This window comes from Trachurus japonicus, chromosome 7, assembly GCF_045865225.1.
Source record: "Trachurus japonicus isolate A0001 chromosome 7, Traja_1.0".
Classification (NCBI taxonomy): Eukaryota; Metazoa; Chordata; class Actinopteri; order Carangiformes; family Carangidae; genus Trachurus; species Trachurus japonicus.
In genome coordinates this window covers 28,235,828-28,253,973 of record NC_140913.1, presented here as the reverse complement: position 1 = coordinate 28,253,973, position 18,146 = coordinate 28,235,828, and the positions used below count along the sequence as shown (strand labels likewise).

General features: G+C 42.2%; 1 protein-coding gene across 2 annotated transcripts in view; it reads right to left on the bottom strand.

Annotated features, from left to right (window-relative positions):
* Nucleotides 1-18,146, bottom strand: part of fgd (faciogenital dysplasia) — a 57,076-nt gene that overhangs the window by 8,737 nt on the left and 30,193 nt on the right. For both annotated transcript variants that reach the window (XM_085782662.1, XM_085782663.1), the window contains exons 2-11: nucleotides 14,713-14,886; nucleotides 12,209-12,410; nucleotides 10,868-11,492; nucleotides 7,700-7,789; nucleotides 4,587-4,723; nucleotides 3,111-3,267; nucleotides 2,830-2,968; nucleotides 1,004-1,062; nucleotides 286-432; nucleotides 67-159 (exon numbers count right to left, since the gene is read on the bottom strand). In XM_085782662.1, the coding sequence (XP_085638788.1) occupies nucleotides 67-159; nucleotides 286-432; nucleotides 1,004-1,062; nucleotides 2,830-2,968; nucleotides 3,111-3,267; nucleotides 4,587-4,723; nucleotides 7,700-7,789; nucleotides 10,868-11,492; nucleotides 12,209-12,410; nucleotides 14,713-14,886 (1,823 nt within the window). The remainder of the gene's footprint in view (nucleotides 1-66; nucleotides 160-285; nucleotides 433-1,003; nucleotides 1,063-2,829; nucleotides 2,969-3,110; nucleotides 3,268-4,586; nucleotides 4,724-7,699; nucleotides 7,790-10,867; nucleotides 11,493-12,208; nucleotides 12,411-14,712; nucleotides 14,887-18,146) is intronic.

Here is an 18,146-nt window from a genome sequence, read left to right as displayed (position 1 = left end):
AATAGAAAAAAAAAAGAAAAAGAAAAAGAAAAGATGTCAAATGGGAATGAGAAGCAGGGACTGCACCTCCATGCCAGCGATGTCAATCTTCTCTCTGACGCTGAACTTCTGCCCCATCAGTCTGAGCTTAGGCACGCAGTATAGCACCATATTGTTGAACTAGATCAGAGACAGAGATAATGCCAGTGATGAACAGTGCAGATGAAAAGGGGGGCAAGGTGCAGACATCCTCTAGCAGCATGGTGGTGGTGTTTTTCTTTAATCAAAACACCTCAGCGCTCTCACCAGGTAGAGGTATCGGTCTTGTGCTGTTCCGTTTTTGGCTGACATCTTCTTGATATGTCCTTCTTTGATGAGCTCATTGGCCGGGTTAACGATGTCCTCCTCTCCCCCAAGCCGCTCGTAAACCTCCAGCAGCTTGTTCATCTTCTCCTGAAAAAAACATCAGGGGTGACAGGATGGTGAGGAAAAAGCAAAAGCATAAAAAATAAGCAGACACTGGAGAGAGAGAGAAAGAGAGAGAAAACAGATGGTGCTGTGAAAGCCAAACGCCACCAGGGGGAGTTTGAGCTTTTTTTTTTTTCTCTCTCAGCCACGGCTCTCATTCATTCATGTGTTTTCCAGAAAGGCAGAGAGCAGGTATTATATTTCTTTATTGATTCATACACCATTTGTCTGCTTAAGTTGTTTCAAGGATGTGAGAGAGAGTATCATGGCCCAGACACAGGGAAGAGATGAGGAGGATGAGTGTTGAGTAAAGAAGATCAGCCGGGCTTCTGCAAGCTGTGAAACTCGAAGGCAGGAAGCGGCAACTTCCTGTCTGCACGAATTCAACGTGTTCACTCCCTCAGACAAACACTTTTTGCAATGTTTCTGACTGACGGTCGAGCATCAGCAACTCTCCGATTGTGAAACGCATGGCTGGTTTTTATAAGGCTCAAACAGACAGTGTTTAGAAAGGAATCAGAACAGTGAAGAGCTGCGTTATCATGTGTAGTCTTACCATCTTCCTGATTGCTGCATTGGAGTGGTTAGCTGCAGTAGAGATTAGCTCCAGTGCCTCTGTAATACACAAACAAAAAAAACAGGTTATCACGAAATCAGGGGTCAACAATGCAGTTTAAGCGAAACTGACCCTTTATTATTAGAATCTACAACTATAGATTTTTGTTATTTTTTACCCATAGAAACACGAGAATCCAGTGTTATGTTGCACATATTCAACAACATACACACTCTGACTGACCAGTAGAGCGATCACCTGAAGCGGTCACTTTAATCATGCCCTAGATAAACAGAGGAGACACAGAGCCGGGGGACGATGAGGCTAAAACAGCTGAGGCAAACTGCTTTTCAGTTGGTGTGGATGAGAAAACCTCCAAACACCACAGAGGGAGGAAGATAAAGCTCAGGTCAACAGACACAGCGATGTATCAGGACATGGGGATCATGCCTAATTGAATCTGTGTGAACGTTAAGAGACGTGTAACTAAATGTCCTGCCTTCATCACCATGATATAGTAGATTAACCCAAATGAGGGCATTAGTGAGGCTGGGGTACTTGTCTCCACACAACATAAGGGCAGTTTATTAAGCAATAATTTAATTTATCTATTTATGCTGCATATATGTAATGTGTTTACTGGTCTCAGACTTTATATAGAGTAGATAAAGTCAGTCAGGACAGTTAAGATGATTTATGTGGGTCCTCCTTGTGTCTCTGATGGAAAGTGGTGTTACCATACCACACTGACAATCCTTTACACAGCTCCCTCTCTGCACATGGTACATTTTAAATGTTAAATGTTATGAAATTAAACAAACCCTTTAAAGCATAAAGAGTTAATCACAGTTTCAGGAAAGTCAGTTTCTGGAATCTAATCTAATCTGGAACAAACGACATGTTATATTTCTCTGTATTAGGTGTGTAATGTTGTACTACATAAAACCAAAAAATGTGATGATATCATAAAATCTTGAAGTAAAATCTAAACAACTGGCTCCCACACAAAGTTTGAGCTCAGCAGCAAAGTAGCTGTGTTCACATACTGTACATTACGTGGTAGTGGATTCTTTAGTCCTTCTAACCGCTGGAGTGGTTTTTGCAATTGGGGGGAAAAGTGGTCGTTTGCAGTGAGAACAGAGACCAACTGTGTGTAAAACAACTCAGACAATCTGATCTCAAAGCTGACCAGTTACCACAAGTCTCTCCACTTTTTTCCTCCTCCTCCTCCTCCTCCTGCAGTCCCAGCACAGTCCCAGAGTCTCATAACACAAATGTTCACTTGTGCATTATCAACTCGGGTGGACGTGTCTTTACTCCATCTCTGCTTTTTAGGAATGTGGATCTGCAGTAGTACGCCTGCTTTCATGTCTCCTCCAACGACCTCTTTGTGTTCATGCCACATCTAATTATTGTATAGAAATTGCTTCCAACCAAACAGATCGAGCTGTCATCTAAACTCTTCTCCTTCTTTATCTATTTCAACGTAGCTAAACATCTAGTTGTAAAACAGGATGAATTATTTCTCCTGGTGGGATGAATTTACATCTTTTTACATCAAAATCGATGAGGATAAGACATTTTAGTCTTATGTAATTCTAAATAATGGACAACACTTAAAGACATTGGCATACCAGTGATACTATGACCAAATAACACAATTAAAACAATTACAGGTAAAAGTTTCAGACCTATTTCTCTGGCAGTGAGGAGGAGGAGATTAAAAAAGCAGGTTGCCAGGAGGAGTAAAGTGTGTCTCTGAGATTTCTCTGTATGTGATCAGTTGAGCCGGAGCAACAGTGAAAACAGTGGGTTAAGTGTCTCACTCTCTGCGTCTTTTCGGTCGAGAGCGTCCTCAGGCAGCTTCTTCAGGTAGTCTTTGAGCAGCAGCTCGTAGCGAGGAATCCGTTGGACCGGCTCCAGCATGTGGTGCTGCAACGTCAGGTTCCCACACACATCCTGTTTCTGTTGTTTCAGACACAAAAACAAAAGATTTTAACTGATTAAAATCAGGCTGATTAACACAAAATCCTTCCCCAGCGCATGCAGCTAAGCATGGGAAAATACAAAAAAATGATCAATCAGTTAAGCAGCAGTCAACTCTCACCTGTATGTTTTGCACGACGCTCTTGAACTGCGAAGACCGCTGTGTCCAGGTGTTGACGAGGTCCATGGATCGGTCAAAGTTCTTCACATATTCTCCGTACATCTTCATGAACGGAGCCAGTTTCTGGAGGATGTCCCCGATACGAGGGTTGGAGTCCCTGCAGCGACACACAGCAACAAGCGTGTCACCGTTTCTTATTTTGTTTCATGAGATGAAGCAGAGGCATTAAGAGCTCATCGAACATTGTCTGTATTTTTTTTGTTACATTATCTGTATTTATTTGTTTGTGTTGTTTCATGTCTATGTCTATTGTCCAGTGTGAATGTGTATTCTTTTATTGTCTCCATGTACGTATATGTTTTGGACCCCAGGAAGAATAGCGGATGCTAAGCAGATGCTAATGGGGATCTTAATAAACATAAACATAAACCTTGCAACTTTGAAAACCCGCGTGAGAGACATTGGAGCAGCTTCATATCGCACTTGTTCTTGTTTTAATGTAAATCTGAAGTCTTAGTCCTGTTGCTTTTATCTTTAATTTGATTGATTGACCTGTGTTGCTGTGTGAGTTTCTGTGTGCTATTAATTGTTGCAACTTTCCTATGCTGCTGTCTTGGCCAGGCTACCCTTGGATCTCAACGGGACCAACCTGGTTAAATAAAGGCTAATAAAATAAAATAAAATAAAATAGTTTAAATTTCTATTCTATCAATCAGGCTTTCTCTGTAAATCAAGTCACATTATCACATTATACGTGCAAAGTATACAACGGATCTGAGGCTTTGGAGGAAAATCCAAATCCATCTCCTCGCAGTTTCCTGCTTAAGAAAATGAGGTTTGTAATTAAAGGGCTCTTCCACCTCATTCAGTCGCATCTTTTCTTCTGACTTCTCACAAACACAGCTTTACATTCAACATCCAACACCGGTTGTTTATGAGACACAAGTAGAGGCTTATAAAATGAGACTAATCCCACAAACTATTATTTTCGGGGGATTTCACAAATGAATCCTTCGTCTGAACTTTCCTCCCCAGGTGCATTTTGCTGACTTGTCGTGTAGATGTAACACTTTTCAAGTCTTTCTTTCCGTGCCAATGAAATCTTAATGAGTTCCAGAAAATATTGTGACAGGTGATTTCCCAAAAACAAGGCTCCCTAGAGGAGTCATTATCAACAAAGGGTGGCTAATGTTGGCACAGTCACACACGTCGGAGGTTAATGTCCTACTCACTGCAGGAAGAGACAGAAAATGACCTCGATCTGCAACTCTGACACACTGACAACACTGACAGCATTGAGAAACCTGACAATGAAACCCCCTGCTGCCGCCCAGCTGTCCGAGAGTTTCAGCCAACGCCAACGGCCTTAACTGACCACGACTGAGCCAAAGCATCTCTAGAATAACATCACACACAGACACACACACTGGTGCCTCGGGAAAGCCGCTGAACAGCCGGGGTGTTTATCCTCCTCACCATTCTCCGGTAATGCGTATCTTGAGCTCGGGGAGCAGGAACTTGTCGTGGAAGCAGTAGATAGAGGAGATGTTGGAGAAGATCCCTGTAATGACGTCCTGAGGGATTCCAGCCTCTGTGAGCTTAGTGCAAAATACCTGCAGAGCAAAAGAGAGAAGAAAGACACAACTTTTGTATACAAGAACTGGAGCGACTATTTCCAAACACCCTAAATCTGTGCTCCGAGTCATGGAGCAGATATGTAAACAGACACAGACATAATCTCCATGTTGTTGTTTATTCACACAAACATTAATGCCGTCCAGCTTGGGCTTCTTAAGTGTGACCAGAAGCTGAAACCTTAACCACTCCTGTTCCTCTGGGACACACCTGGATAAACAATTAAATATAAACCAAACAAATGTGTTACTTTAAGGTCAGCTTTGTTTCTAAAGCAGCTACTGACAATTATTGTCGATGAGAAACACTAAAAATAATTTCATGACCCGAGGCAAAACAACGACAATGATGATTATTTTCAGTGCCAATTATTTCCTCAATTCAAATTTTCCTTTATTAAATGTCATAAAATGATTAAAAAATGTGCAACACAATTACCAAATATGACATTTTACAACCTCTTCTCATAACTTTCAATGGTACATCATAAAAAATGATCACATTAGATAAGATGGAGCCAGAAAATGCTTCATAAAAGTCAGCTTTATGAGTCATGGTTGGTGAAAAGCTGAATTCATGTAACTAAGCAGTTGTTACGATATCCTCTGCGGCTCGGTTTGACTTTTTGTCAAGCGTGAGAAAATTACCCTGATGGTAAAACTGTTGAGTTGTGAATCTCAAAAAAGGGTTTGTGGGTTAAACAGACAGGAGGAGGTGTCTGAAAGCTAAAAAAAAAAAAAAAAGCGACTGTGTGTTGCATTACAACAAATGTAGCATCCATTTCTGGTTGGGGTCCAAGTCAGGATGTCTCCCCCCCCCCCCAACGACCTCCTTCACCTTACGCTTCCCTCCCAGTCACAACAACGGATGGGCACTATTGTTTCCATGGTGTGAAAGTGGTGCGTCAAAAACAGGAAGTTAACAGTGACGGTCCTCTGCCCTCAGTAGCGACTAAACCATATCTGCTCTGTGATAGGGCAGAGGCGGATCTCCTCCACCACATGAGCCGAGCAAAGAGGAAGAAGAGTCAAACCACCGGGAGTCGAGTCTCATCACAAACACAGAGTCTCAACACAAACAGGCTGAAACAAAGATGATGACCCAGTTACGAAAACCAGGATAAGACTCTTGACTCATGACTCTTATGTGAGATTAGGGGAATTTTAGAGGAGGTGGCTTATGAACTTAGACCAGAAACAGTCGATTGATTATTGAAAATTCACTTCACTTCTATATCCTGTTCTTCTTCGTTTCCATTGAATGTGTTTGGGTTTTTTGACCACAGGCGAGATCAAACAAAGGCAAGGCAAGGCAAGGCAAGGCAATTTTATTTGTATAGCCCGTTTTTACAAACAGTTTGTCTCAAAGGGCTTTACATGGCATCATAACAACATCCTCTGTCCTTAGACCCTTACATCGACTGAGGAAAAACTCCATGGAAAACCCTTTTAACAAAGCTTTAATAAATAAATAAGCTTAAATCAAAGCTCTGCGTAATCTTAAAGCTGCACCAGTTTGCCAAACTGAAGTGTGTGGATGTCACAATCACAAATTAATCTGGCATCATTTTAACTGTGGGAATTAAAACAAAAAAGTATTTTACAGTATAGGATTTAGTTTTTTATCAAGTACTATTCATTAAGAATAACACTGTAAGGATCCCCATTAGCTGTGAACCTAAAGCACTGCTAGTCTTACTGGGGTCCACAGCATAGAGTGCCGAAGCGGAAGCAGGAAGTAACGGCGCCATGGGTCCTTAATTCGGAAAAACTCTCCATGCAAGTGAACGGGAGTCAAAGTTTTATTTCGTGATCCGATTGAATTGTGCCATGCGAAAAAAATATGTCCTCTACCTGTTTAAAACATCACGTTTCATGCCGAGAAATCAGCAGTTTATCGTAAAACGGCAACAGAAGAATGTATTTTGTGTGACGACGCTCTGCGGACTACAAATCTGGTGTCCCACAAAAAATACATCACCAACTGACACGGGAAAGGGCGGCAGTTGGTGTGTGACGTCACCTATGCGACCTCTAGTCTTTCTGGTTACGGATTCTTTGGAATTTTATTTTACAACAGTTTTACAACAAACTGCTGATTTCTCGGCATGAAACGGGTGTTTTAAACAGATAGAGCTCATATTTTTTTCTCATGGCACAATTCAAACGGATCACGAAATAAAACTTGGACTCCCGTTCACTTGTATGGAGACTTTTTCCAAATGAAGGACCCATGGTGCCGTTACTTCCTGCTTCCCCTTCGGCACTCTATTGTTTGCATAATTCACATTTCAATTAATCTGTGTGTATTTTATGTGTTAAAACAAAATGACTTCTCCTCCTCCTCCTCCTCTGGATGACTAAAGCTGGGCAGCATCGCCAGGCCCATCACGCTGTCTAATTATAAACCCAGCTAGGAGTCAGGAAACACACATCTTTAATCCACAGGATTTATACACAAATAGTTGTAGAGCAGTCAGTGTGAGGCCATGACACTGCAACACACACACACACACACAAACTGCAACACACACGAAGCATGTGTTTCTTTAAAAAGACACACACAGTTGATGCGTATGCTCACATTCATGCTGCACATCTATAAATATAAACCACACACACGCACACACACACACACACACACACACACACACACACACACACACACACACACACAAACACAAACACATCTACACACACACATTTTCTCACATGATCATGCTTACACTGCTCTGAGTAATCCAGTCAACAGAGGAAGGGTTGTTGTCCAGTGGATCACAGTGCTGGTTTTAATCCAGCTCAGCCCTGATCTCAATCACCACTGACTCTCAGGCCACTGATATTTGGGCCAAACACATCCACATCCACATCCACATCCACATCCACACACAAACACACACACAAATCACACAACACAAAGCCGCCGATGAGAGAAGAGGTCGGGAAAAGCGCTACCTGGTCGAGGAGGTTGAGTCTTTTGACGTAGGCCTCTTCAGTTTGGAGAAGCTCTTTGGCGATGTTCAGGAGCTTCTGAGCCTCTGAGCACTGAGGGGAACAAACAAACAACAGGGATTATGTCTGAGGCGGCAAACAAAGAGCAGATAAACACTTAAATACCAATGTATTTCTGGGGAAACTTTCGGTTTCTTTGGTATTTGAGAAGTTTTCAGAATGTTTTTCAAAATAAAAGCACGCTCCACGGTCATGGAAGTTCAAACAAGCTCCACATCATTATTCAACACAGTCGATTAAAAAAAAGAGCACAATGCAAAGCTGCCTTCCCCGTTTCAACTTTAATCTGCCTGTATCATTGTGTTTTTAAAATGAAATGTTTTTTGCTATGCTATAAATTGAGTATTTACTGTAACAGACAGACACAGACTGCATTAAAACAGATATCACTGGCTTTTTTTAGGGCTGTTTTTTCAATGCTTTTCTTCAGCCATGTGGCCTCTGTGTTGTGTCCCAGTTACAGCTGCTGTCCTACATCCATGTACCTTCAGTAAAGCACTGCACCACTTGCTGTGACATTTGCTTCCTTATTAACTCAATGACTTTGGTACAGCTGAGGTCACGGTGTGCCTTCAAGCTGGGAAAATGAGGTTCACATTAAACTGATGACTGAAAAATATTGTTCTATCTTCACCGACTCTCTGGGGGATTCAGTGCAGCAGTTCCTTCTAGTCTGAACAGCAACATCTGCAATTCTTAAAAATACATTATCATTATTTCATTCAGTAACCGGTAGCTATTATTCACTGTTTATACTTTTTAAACTATATTTACTTATTCTAGGCTTTATGTTGAACACATAGTTTATTTATATTGGGCTGCAACAAAAGCATTTGGGGATTTATGACACAGATAAGCTGCAAATCTGCACATTAGAAAAGCTTCACCCACAGAGTGACTGACATCTTTTGAAATAACAGTTCAAAGGGAATGGGTTTTTTTGTTTCATCTGTCAATCTGTCAACTAATCAACTTGTTGTTTCATCTCTACATTCATTTTTTTCCCCATCTATCTATTGTTTTCTAGGCAATCAAAAATTGTTTAAATGAAAGAATCAATAAAGTAAAAACCGGGTGATCCCATACAATCAATCAAAATGACTTGAATATCAACATGGTATTAATTATTGAAACTTTTGTTTTCTTACACTGATAAAAGACAGTCATTATACTGTAGGTTGGTATGTGACACAGAAAACCCAAATAGCTCAAGCTGATCCATATCTCTCTTAGCTTTCAGGCCATTTGTACTGAAGATGTAGATGTTAATAAGGATTCACAAATATATTTTATCTTTAAAAAAAGGCTCTTTGTATTTTTTTTTTGCCACTTTTACTCAAACAACACAATGGTGCATGTTGGGATTCACTCAAAATAAACTCCAGTTCCCATATTCACATTATTAAAGGAACACATCAACCAATGCAATGGTGAAATAACCTGTATCAGGCTTTGACAACACAGGGATGATTAACTTATTGGTGTTGACTATTCGGAAAACTCTGAACTATTAGCAGACGTATTATGGTTTAGGCAACATCTGCAGCGTACACAGCCGATGTTCACAAAGCTCTATTTTAGTCAATGGTTGAGGTCAGCAGTGGTAACCTATGAAACCTCACCAATGTACGTTTTAATCCCATCCAGCGAAACCGGTGAGCTGCGTCTTTTCTCTCATTATGACTTGACAATGACAAAAAGATTGTGCGAAGTAGAAATATGCTGTTGCTGACCAAAGTTCACGTCAGTGACACAGAAGACACATCAGAGTCGCGAAACACTGCGGCTATTGCAACAAAGCAGGTTTCACAACAGCTGTCTCCCACAAACACACACTTGCACTCGCATACACACACACACACACAGCACGGATGGGAGTATGCTGTATAAAATCTTAGGTTACCGGCTAATACCATACAAACAAAAGTGAAACTCCAAAATGTTCATATCTTGCAAAAAGGAAGGTTCAAAAACTTGTCTTTTTCTTTCAGTCTCTTATCATCTCGCAATATGCATCACTGAAAAACCCACATCCTCTGTCATATAACCATCAACATGTCGGCTGTAGCGTCAGAGACATTTTGTGAAGTCATAAACACAGAAAGACGAGCACAGCCATGCACACACACATAACACCACACACACCCTTCCTGTGCACAGCAGGGTTGGGATCAGGAAGCACTGGAGAGCAGAGATACCTTTCCCCAAAAGACCGAGGGTGTGGGCGGTCAGCAGCAGAGGCCGCCTGTTTTTTGTGTATTCATCTCACATTCGGTTGAGTTCAGGGTGTGTGTTATGCGGCAACTTGGAAAAAGATGTTGCTATTTAGGTCTACATCACTGAAACTCTGCTGCACTGTCTGAACATCTACGGTTTGTCTGAGCTTTTGTCTTTTCTCATTTGACACCGTTTCATCTTCCTGTCATCATCACCCTCAGAGTCTCATCCTCTCTGGTGTGCCAGGATATTTTAAGCTTTTTACCCTGATAATCGGAAACTATTGGTTTTCAATATATGAAGCACTGGTGCAGTACTGTATATATAGGCCACCACCAGGAAGAGTATGTTCTCTCTTTGAGGTATCCGTGTTGTTTACAATCAATAGTCAAACTGAAGGACAAGAGGAAACTGAGACTTCTGTTGGGAGACTCTTTCATCCAGCGGCCCTCATAAGCTCCTGTTACAGCTTTTGGGCAGGTATTCATCCTTTTATGTAACAGCAGAGCTGCTTTTAGAGGCGGGTCGGCCACCGGTGAGCAGCAAACCGAGGCTGTAGCAGTGTCTAACGTTTCATGCAGAAGTATTCTTTGAAATTCTTCACTCAGGCCCGGGATAATAATAGATACAAGCCACTTTTTCCGCAACATGAAAGACAGTCTGGCTGTCTGAGATGAAGCTTTTAAAGCTCAAATCAAACATGCCATTAAAGGTTCCTGAACATTATGATGCAATATGAAATATAGATTAAAAAGTGAAGGTGAGGGGATTGAGGGAACGGGGAGACACTAATGACCACCTTGGAGGTAAAGGCGGGGTTATTCAGACTTTAAATTATGGTCGTTCAGGTTTATGGTTATGACTTGATGAGGCTTAAGCATGCGAGGTACTCACTTTGAACGCCTCTGAGGATGGATCTGTCAGATAGCCAGTCTGTGTGTCTGTCAGAGAGTGCATCTCCCCACTGCTCCCCTCATCCAAGTCACTGTCCTCATCCTGCGTTGAGTCTCGCTTGTTGCCCAGGGTAACACAGTAGGACACACTCTCCGTTTCAGTGACACTGTCGTAATGGTCCTCCTCGTCGATGGCGTCCTCGTTGGGGAACACTTCCCCCTCTGCGGTGCACGACGGGCTGTCGATGCCACTGTCCCGGTTGGGAATCTTCCCGTTCTGCTCCGAGGAGTCCGGATTGTGCAGGAGCTCGTGGGAGGAGCCTTCCTCCCGCTCCACATCGCCAAGGCAACTGATGCCGTGCGTGATGTCATCCTCCGCATGCAAATCGTCCAGCGCGGCGTCATCCGAGCCGTCGATGCGCATGGCGGCCAGACAGGGAAGGTCAGAGACCTCGTCAGTCCGTTCGGAGGAGCCGAGTGCAAGTTTGTCCACAGGGGAGGAGGAGTCTCCTGCAACTTTGGCTGCTGTGGTGTCCTGGCCACAGGAGGAGCTGATGTCAGACGCAGAGTCCATTCTCAGACACAGGTGCAGCTGGGACCGTGGGAGCACCCCCAGGATGGGGACCCTGGGAAAACAAAAGGCACAGTCACACCTTCTCTAAAAAAACCCCTGAAGAATCTGTGTTTCTGTTGTTTCCCACTGGAAATACAATGATAATATAGAAGGTTTATTAAAAGGTTTCTCAGGTTTTATCCTTAAGCAATAACATTCAAGCAGATCACATGAGAAACAGTATTTAGTAGCAGTAGTTAAATTGTGCAGGTGCACATGAGGGAGTTGGTATATGTTATATGATGTAGTGCCTGTTCTCTTCCCTGTCCTGTGAGATTACTATTTTGGTATCTGTTTGTATGTTTTGCTATATTGTTTTCCCCTTGCATGTATTTATTTATGGATTCTTAATTGTATTGTACAAGTGGTGTATTATGTCTTGTGTTACAGTATATGTATGTCTGCGTCTACTGTATGATTGTATCTATGTGTTGTGACTGTATTAGCTGTTTTTGTTTTGTTTTTTCCTTGATGGACTTGATGGAAGAATATAGTAGACAATTTTGACTTAATGTTTGGACTCCAGGAAAAATAGCTACTGTATGCTAATGTGCTGGTGCTAATGGAGATCCAATAAATGAAATGAAATGAAACACATACAGTATAAGTAGACAAAATTAAATTTCTCTTTGAACACCACCACACACGTTAACACAGCAAACAACGTATCTGACCAACCAAAGCAAAGCAAGATTTGTGATAACAGATTTTTTCCAGATGACGCCTTACTTTGAATTCTCAAACCTCTCGATGAGCAGCCCGACCTTCTGGGCCTCTCTCTGCGGCTGTGCTCCCGGGCCAGGAGGCGTTAGAGTGGGCTTTGGTTTCGGTGGAGGAGGGGGCGCTGGCAGAGGCCTGCAGGGCGCTGGGGGGATCCTCTTGGGTTTCTTGTCTTGCCCAAGGGCGAGCAGGTGCGCAGGTTTAGGGGGCACTACAGATGCAGAAGTCCAGACGAGGCGAGAAGAGCAGAGCGAGAGAGACGCATGAGGACTCCAGACATTCACAAAAACAAAATCAGGTGACGCGTATAAATCCCAGTGAGAAAACCTCCATGGCTGGGTCCATGAGCTAAGCCTGCTTGTTTCCTCGTAAATCCTCAAGACAAAACTCCAAACAGAAAAGAAAAATACAGTTTAAAAGAGAGACAATATAGCAGCCGTGCCGAGCGAGACCAGCTCTGAGCCTCAGACATCGGCCAACTTCCTGATTTGAGAACAGGATGCTGAGATCTGTGTGTAAAAAGTCACCACAGTTACAGTTAAAAGAAAGCACAGACAGAAAAAAAAGGACAGAGCTCCCTTCAAAATGCACAGAGCATTCATGCGTGCCTGCACACATTGGGCAATTTGACTGTCGAGCCGGTTGCATTTGCATTTTTGGAAACCTAAATGTCTGAACCAGGAAATGTGATGAGATGTTACACTTGTTAATTCGAGCACTTCCTCTGTGTCTGTGTGTCACTGTCAGATAATACGGAGCAGAGGCTGCAGAGACTACTACACTACTACAGTGTCGTGATAAACCAAGGAGAAAGGACAGGAAGGTTTCCATTGTTTAATTTCTAAATTTGGTCTATTTTCTAAACTTACTTACATCTGTCACTTGATGGATATAAATGGTAAAAATACAGGATACCTCTTAAGTAATCATTCATAATAAATTCAGAATTCTACTAGTGAGGTAGAAAGACCTACTGTACAGAAAAGAGGAACAATAATAATCAACAACGATCATTTAGTGTAAAATTATTAAAATTAAAATTATTAAAAATATCAAAAAGCAGAAATACTGAATCAACCATATATGAAATGATAAAAGACATTCAGTAAAGACATGGTTTTACCTATAGTACAATGGATTGAGTGAAAAATTGATTATCAGTCACAACAACTTTTGTCAACCTATCACCTTGTTTCTGTCATAGTGTTAGAAATGAAAGCAGGAGCTGAACAAGTGACTAAAGTGAAAGACTTTTATAAACTAGCAGCAAAGGAATGTGCAAACAGCACAAGGTGCCTTTGTATAATCGTGTAGTTACATGCTTCAACATTTTGTGACCACAGGGTTTTTTCTTTTTCCAAAAACCTTCAGAGGGCGTTACTGAACCTGAGTTTTGACCAGAGGGAACTTTTTAGTTCCAATTTTAGTTCCTGTCCCCCAAAATTTCCTGCTCCCGAGTTATTACTTCCCTGCCAGAGTGCTGCTCTCTCAGGATAAACTGTGAGTGGAATAAAACGTTGTGGAGAGGAAGTTCATCCTGTCAGGTGGGAAATACTGTACATACTAAAACGCACCACCAATAAGCTCAGTAGAAAAAGTCACGATATGATGAGTTCCCTTGTCCTTTTACCATCACTGGTAGTTCATTCTGATTAAAGTATTTCCTACATTCAGTGACTAAATTACCTTCTTCTATTTTCATTTTTAAAAATCCTTTAAATTCTTGTTGGTAATTCATTTCGATAGCGCCTTTATTCCAGAGATAATTCATCCTGAGAGCCGATACAGAACATAATTAGGGGTCACTGTTATATTAACATGACAATTATGGAAATCACATTATGGATAAAACAATAATGAGGAAAATAATTGGAAGATAAATTGATCCTGCAAAAAATCTTTAGTTGCAGCCCTGTTTATGTTTTGCACCAATGAATGTTCTCCTCCATCACAATCAAAACGAAATGAGGAAACAGTTTAAACACTTTCCAACATCCTTTTTGTTGGTGAACCATTTGTTTGTATTAAAATATTAATCAAATTAACATCACAGACAAGCCCTGGTGATATTTAGATGATCTGGATCTGGATCATTCTGGAAACATCTCTCAAAAAAAAAAAAAAAAAAAACTTTGAATGGTAATGAGCCTTTTAAATATTGAGGCCAAGTCTAAAGTGAAATGTCCTGGTATGTTTCTCAGTAATTCCCTAAACGTAACACATGTTTTTTTTATATTTAGCGTTCTTCAAGTCAAATGATGCCCAAACACAAACACTTGGGAGCCGCTGCTCTGCTTTACAGCAGCCGCTCCTGCTGAGGCGACCTACTGAGCCGTGTGAGTGACAGAGTGAGGCCAGACAGCTGACACACACCATGTGTTGTCAGAGCAGAATAAACGACAGCTCAATGGCAAGGGGGCTGATCCGGCTGCACCTTTCAATTATAATGATGGCCCCTGTGTCAAAAGTGGCCTTGAAGGGGGCCAAAGTCTGTCGCCGTGTTTTTTTTTTACCTTGAGGTTTCTGTGCGGTTGGCGGTCTGGGTGAGGTGGAGGGCTGGGGCCGGGGTTTGATGGCAGGCCTGTCGTGACATGGTTTGGGGATGGGACCTTTCTTTGCCAGCCGTGGAGAGCACGGGTAGTCCACGGATCCACACTGGTACTGCAGAGGAGAGGAGGCAGGGAGGTCTGGAGAGGAGAGAGACAACAAGAAAGACAATATCAGCTATCGATCGATCTTTCTAGACACGCACATGCACAACGAGTATACGGCGTAAATCCCGGTACAGCATTGCGGTGGTGTGCAGCACTGTAGGTGAGTGACCTTGAGTTGAGGACGGTGCCCTCAGACAGAGAGCGGGGGGACCGGAGAGGAGAGGAGAGGAGAGGAGAGGAGAAGAGAAGCTCTGCAGCATCGATCCTGACTCCAGCCCTGAGGCAGCAGACTCAGAGCTGCACAGGCTCTGGTATTGGTTTCTCTCACGCTCTCTGATAGGCCTGTATCTGACTGACTACATCTAATCTTCTCTGGACACTGCCTGTAAATAGGTTGCTTGTGTGTGTGTGTGTGTGTGTGTGTGTGTGTGTGAGAGAGAGAGAGAGAGAGAGAAAGCAGCCTAATAAAGAGTGTGAACGCTGCATCACAGATAAGTTTCCACTGCCCTGTGATGGACAATGCAGAGTTGGGTCGATCAGTCTGATTGGTCTTTGGAAGATAGCGGACTGCATTTCACTGCATTTGTTTTTTATGTAAGGCACTTTGATTTAAAGGACAAGGCTGTAATTTAGCTGTTTAGGCTGTTGCAGCCCCGAAGCTTACCCATCTGAATCAGATGTTATTCCTCTGCAACCGCCTTCAAGGCCAATCTTAAAACTTTTATGTTTTCCCAGTCAACCTTGATTGTTTTTAAATGTGCTTAAATTGCTTTGATTTGATTTGATTTAGGTTTTGTCAAGGATATTTATAAAATGACCCACACAAACCAAAAGTGGTAAACTCATTAACTCCTGCCAAAGATGTAAATTGCAAGTATCTTCTTTTATTAATCAGGAAGGATGAAATTTAAAGTTGATGTGTAGTTTTAAGCAAGCGTTACTCAAACTGTGTTTCTCCGGGACCATTTTCTGCTGCAGATTTGCAAAAGCAAGCTAATGAGCAACATTACAGTAATGATGATGAAACGCATCTATCTGTGCGGTTCACTGGTGTGTTTCTAATAGCACCTGAACAACAATTTAGCTTTATGGTACAACAAGCTAATGACTAAATCCACAGTTGTGGTTAGTGCTTGTTTTGATCTTTCAATGGAATTTGCTGACAAAAAGAAAAATCAAAAAGATCCCTAGACTCATTGTTTTATGTTGTTTTATGTCCCACATGTTGTTGTTGTTTTAACTTCTCTTGTGACAAACAGAGCTCAGAATATTTCTCTGTTACAGGAAGTGTTGAAAAAATAAAGTGGTGACAAAACAGAAATGATCTGATGGTTATGCACAACAATGCATTGCCCTTTTTTAATATATTGAAAAGAGAGATTGATAACTGGAGACAGACACAGCCCTGCTGACCCTCAGAGGCAACACACAGGATGGAAGTTATAATGTGAGCCTGTGTGGTCATTTGTGGATACATGAAATTTTGAATTTCGGTCAAGAGAAAACAAATCTGGGATTTGTAACAATCACAGTATTTTTTGTGTGTGTGAACTGAATGTGCTCCGACCACTTTCTGTGTTTTTGGCATTGTTATCTGATGAGTGATGTCTCCCTGCACATTATGACAACAACTAAGCATAAATACAGCCACACGTCTCCGCTCCTCTGCGCTCAGGGATTTGATCTACAGTTGGAAATTGCACCGAGCCCCCACAAGAGCCCTGGCACATCTAATGTGGTGTTTTTGAGCAGTGCTTGAGGCGGTGGAAGGAGAGAATTCAGTCTGTAATGAGTCCTGTTACACTGTCTGCCCCATGTGGCACGCTGCAGGCTTTCCCACCATCTCTGCACCAAAAAGGGAATAAGAGCAGGCAGAGGGAAAAGATGAGGCTCACAAACATCTACCACAACTCCAGAGAATACAGAGGATGAAAATGTAAAACTGTGTTTTCTTCAAAATCCATGTTTTGCGGATAGGTTTTATGTTCTTATTACATATATTATGTGACTGCCCTTAATTTGGTCCCTAGCAACAGAAATATTGTGAATGTCTTGCTGTGGTTTCTGTTATTACCATCCCTAAACCAGCGATGACTCGTGGGTCATGAGTCAGAGCAGGAAAAACCTTGACCTATGATCAAATGGACAAGCACGTCCTTCAGCTAGAGAGCACTGCCTGGTGAGGAACTCTTTGACCTAAGACTGGCTGGGGTCGCTCCTGGGAAAAACAAACAGCAGTGAAAAGACGACGGACACATAGGGGCCGCCGGTACCTATGGTAACTGAGCGCAGCCATGGTTACCCGAGAGGAAAACCTGGGCCCCCGTATGAAACTCCCAACTACCAAACAGGAACTTGACGACACAGCAGTGTGCGAGAAGAGCTGACACACACAGTCTCTCTTAATTACAACCACACAAAGCAAAAAATAAAAAATGACACCACACATCAACCGTCAACCGGCACACAGGGAACACACACACAGTCAGACTCAGAACACAAACAAGTAAATAACTTATTATATCTTAATATATATATTATATTATATCATATCCCAGTGACAAGTTGTCACAAGAGTTCACTGTCATTTAAGTTTACAACAAATCAGAATAGAAAAAAACAAGGGAGCTGGTTAGCGAACGTTACCTTGCCTCCAACTCTTCAGTTTCACATATCCAAAGTCCAAAGAACAAGTAAGTGGAAAATCTCTCACACAGTTAATATCAAAACAAATCCTGCCCTCCCAGTGCGCGTGTGCAACCGAGACTAGTCTTTATGACAAAGACACACACACTCACACCCTCCAAAGTCCTTCAAAGCTCGGTCCTGCATCATAACCCACACCCAGACACACACATACACACTCATATTCACCTATCCTTTCTCAGGTGCATTCGAGGAGCTGCACCTTGTCTGTTCACTTGCCAAACCTGATCCAACTAACTCCTCCCGGGGCCAAAGTGACGCGACTGTGTGTGTGTATGTGCGTGTGTGTCATTGTGGAGACCGACCAGTTGTTACAGCTGGCCAGCAGCTTCGCCCTTATCACAGATGCTGTCATTGCTTCGAAGCTGACATAACCACAACAGTGTTTAAAACTACGGGTCAGCCAGCTAATTGGTTTGGACTCTGAAGGATCTGGAGCGATGGGATTAATATTGTAACTGTAATTTTAAGAGGGTTTTTGTGAAAGTGCACAAGAGACGACTAATCTGAGCTCATGAATTTCATTTGCTTCCTGCCGGTTACTACGGGATGGATGAATAGGACAATTAGACAGGAATTACAAATAT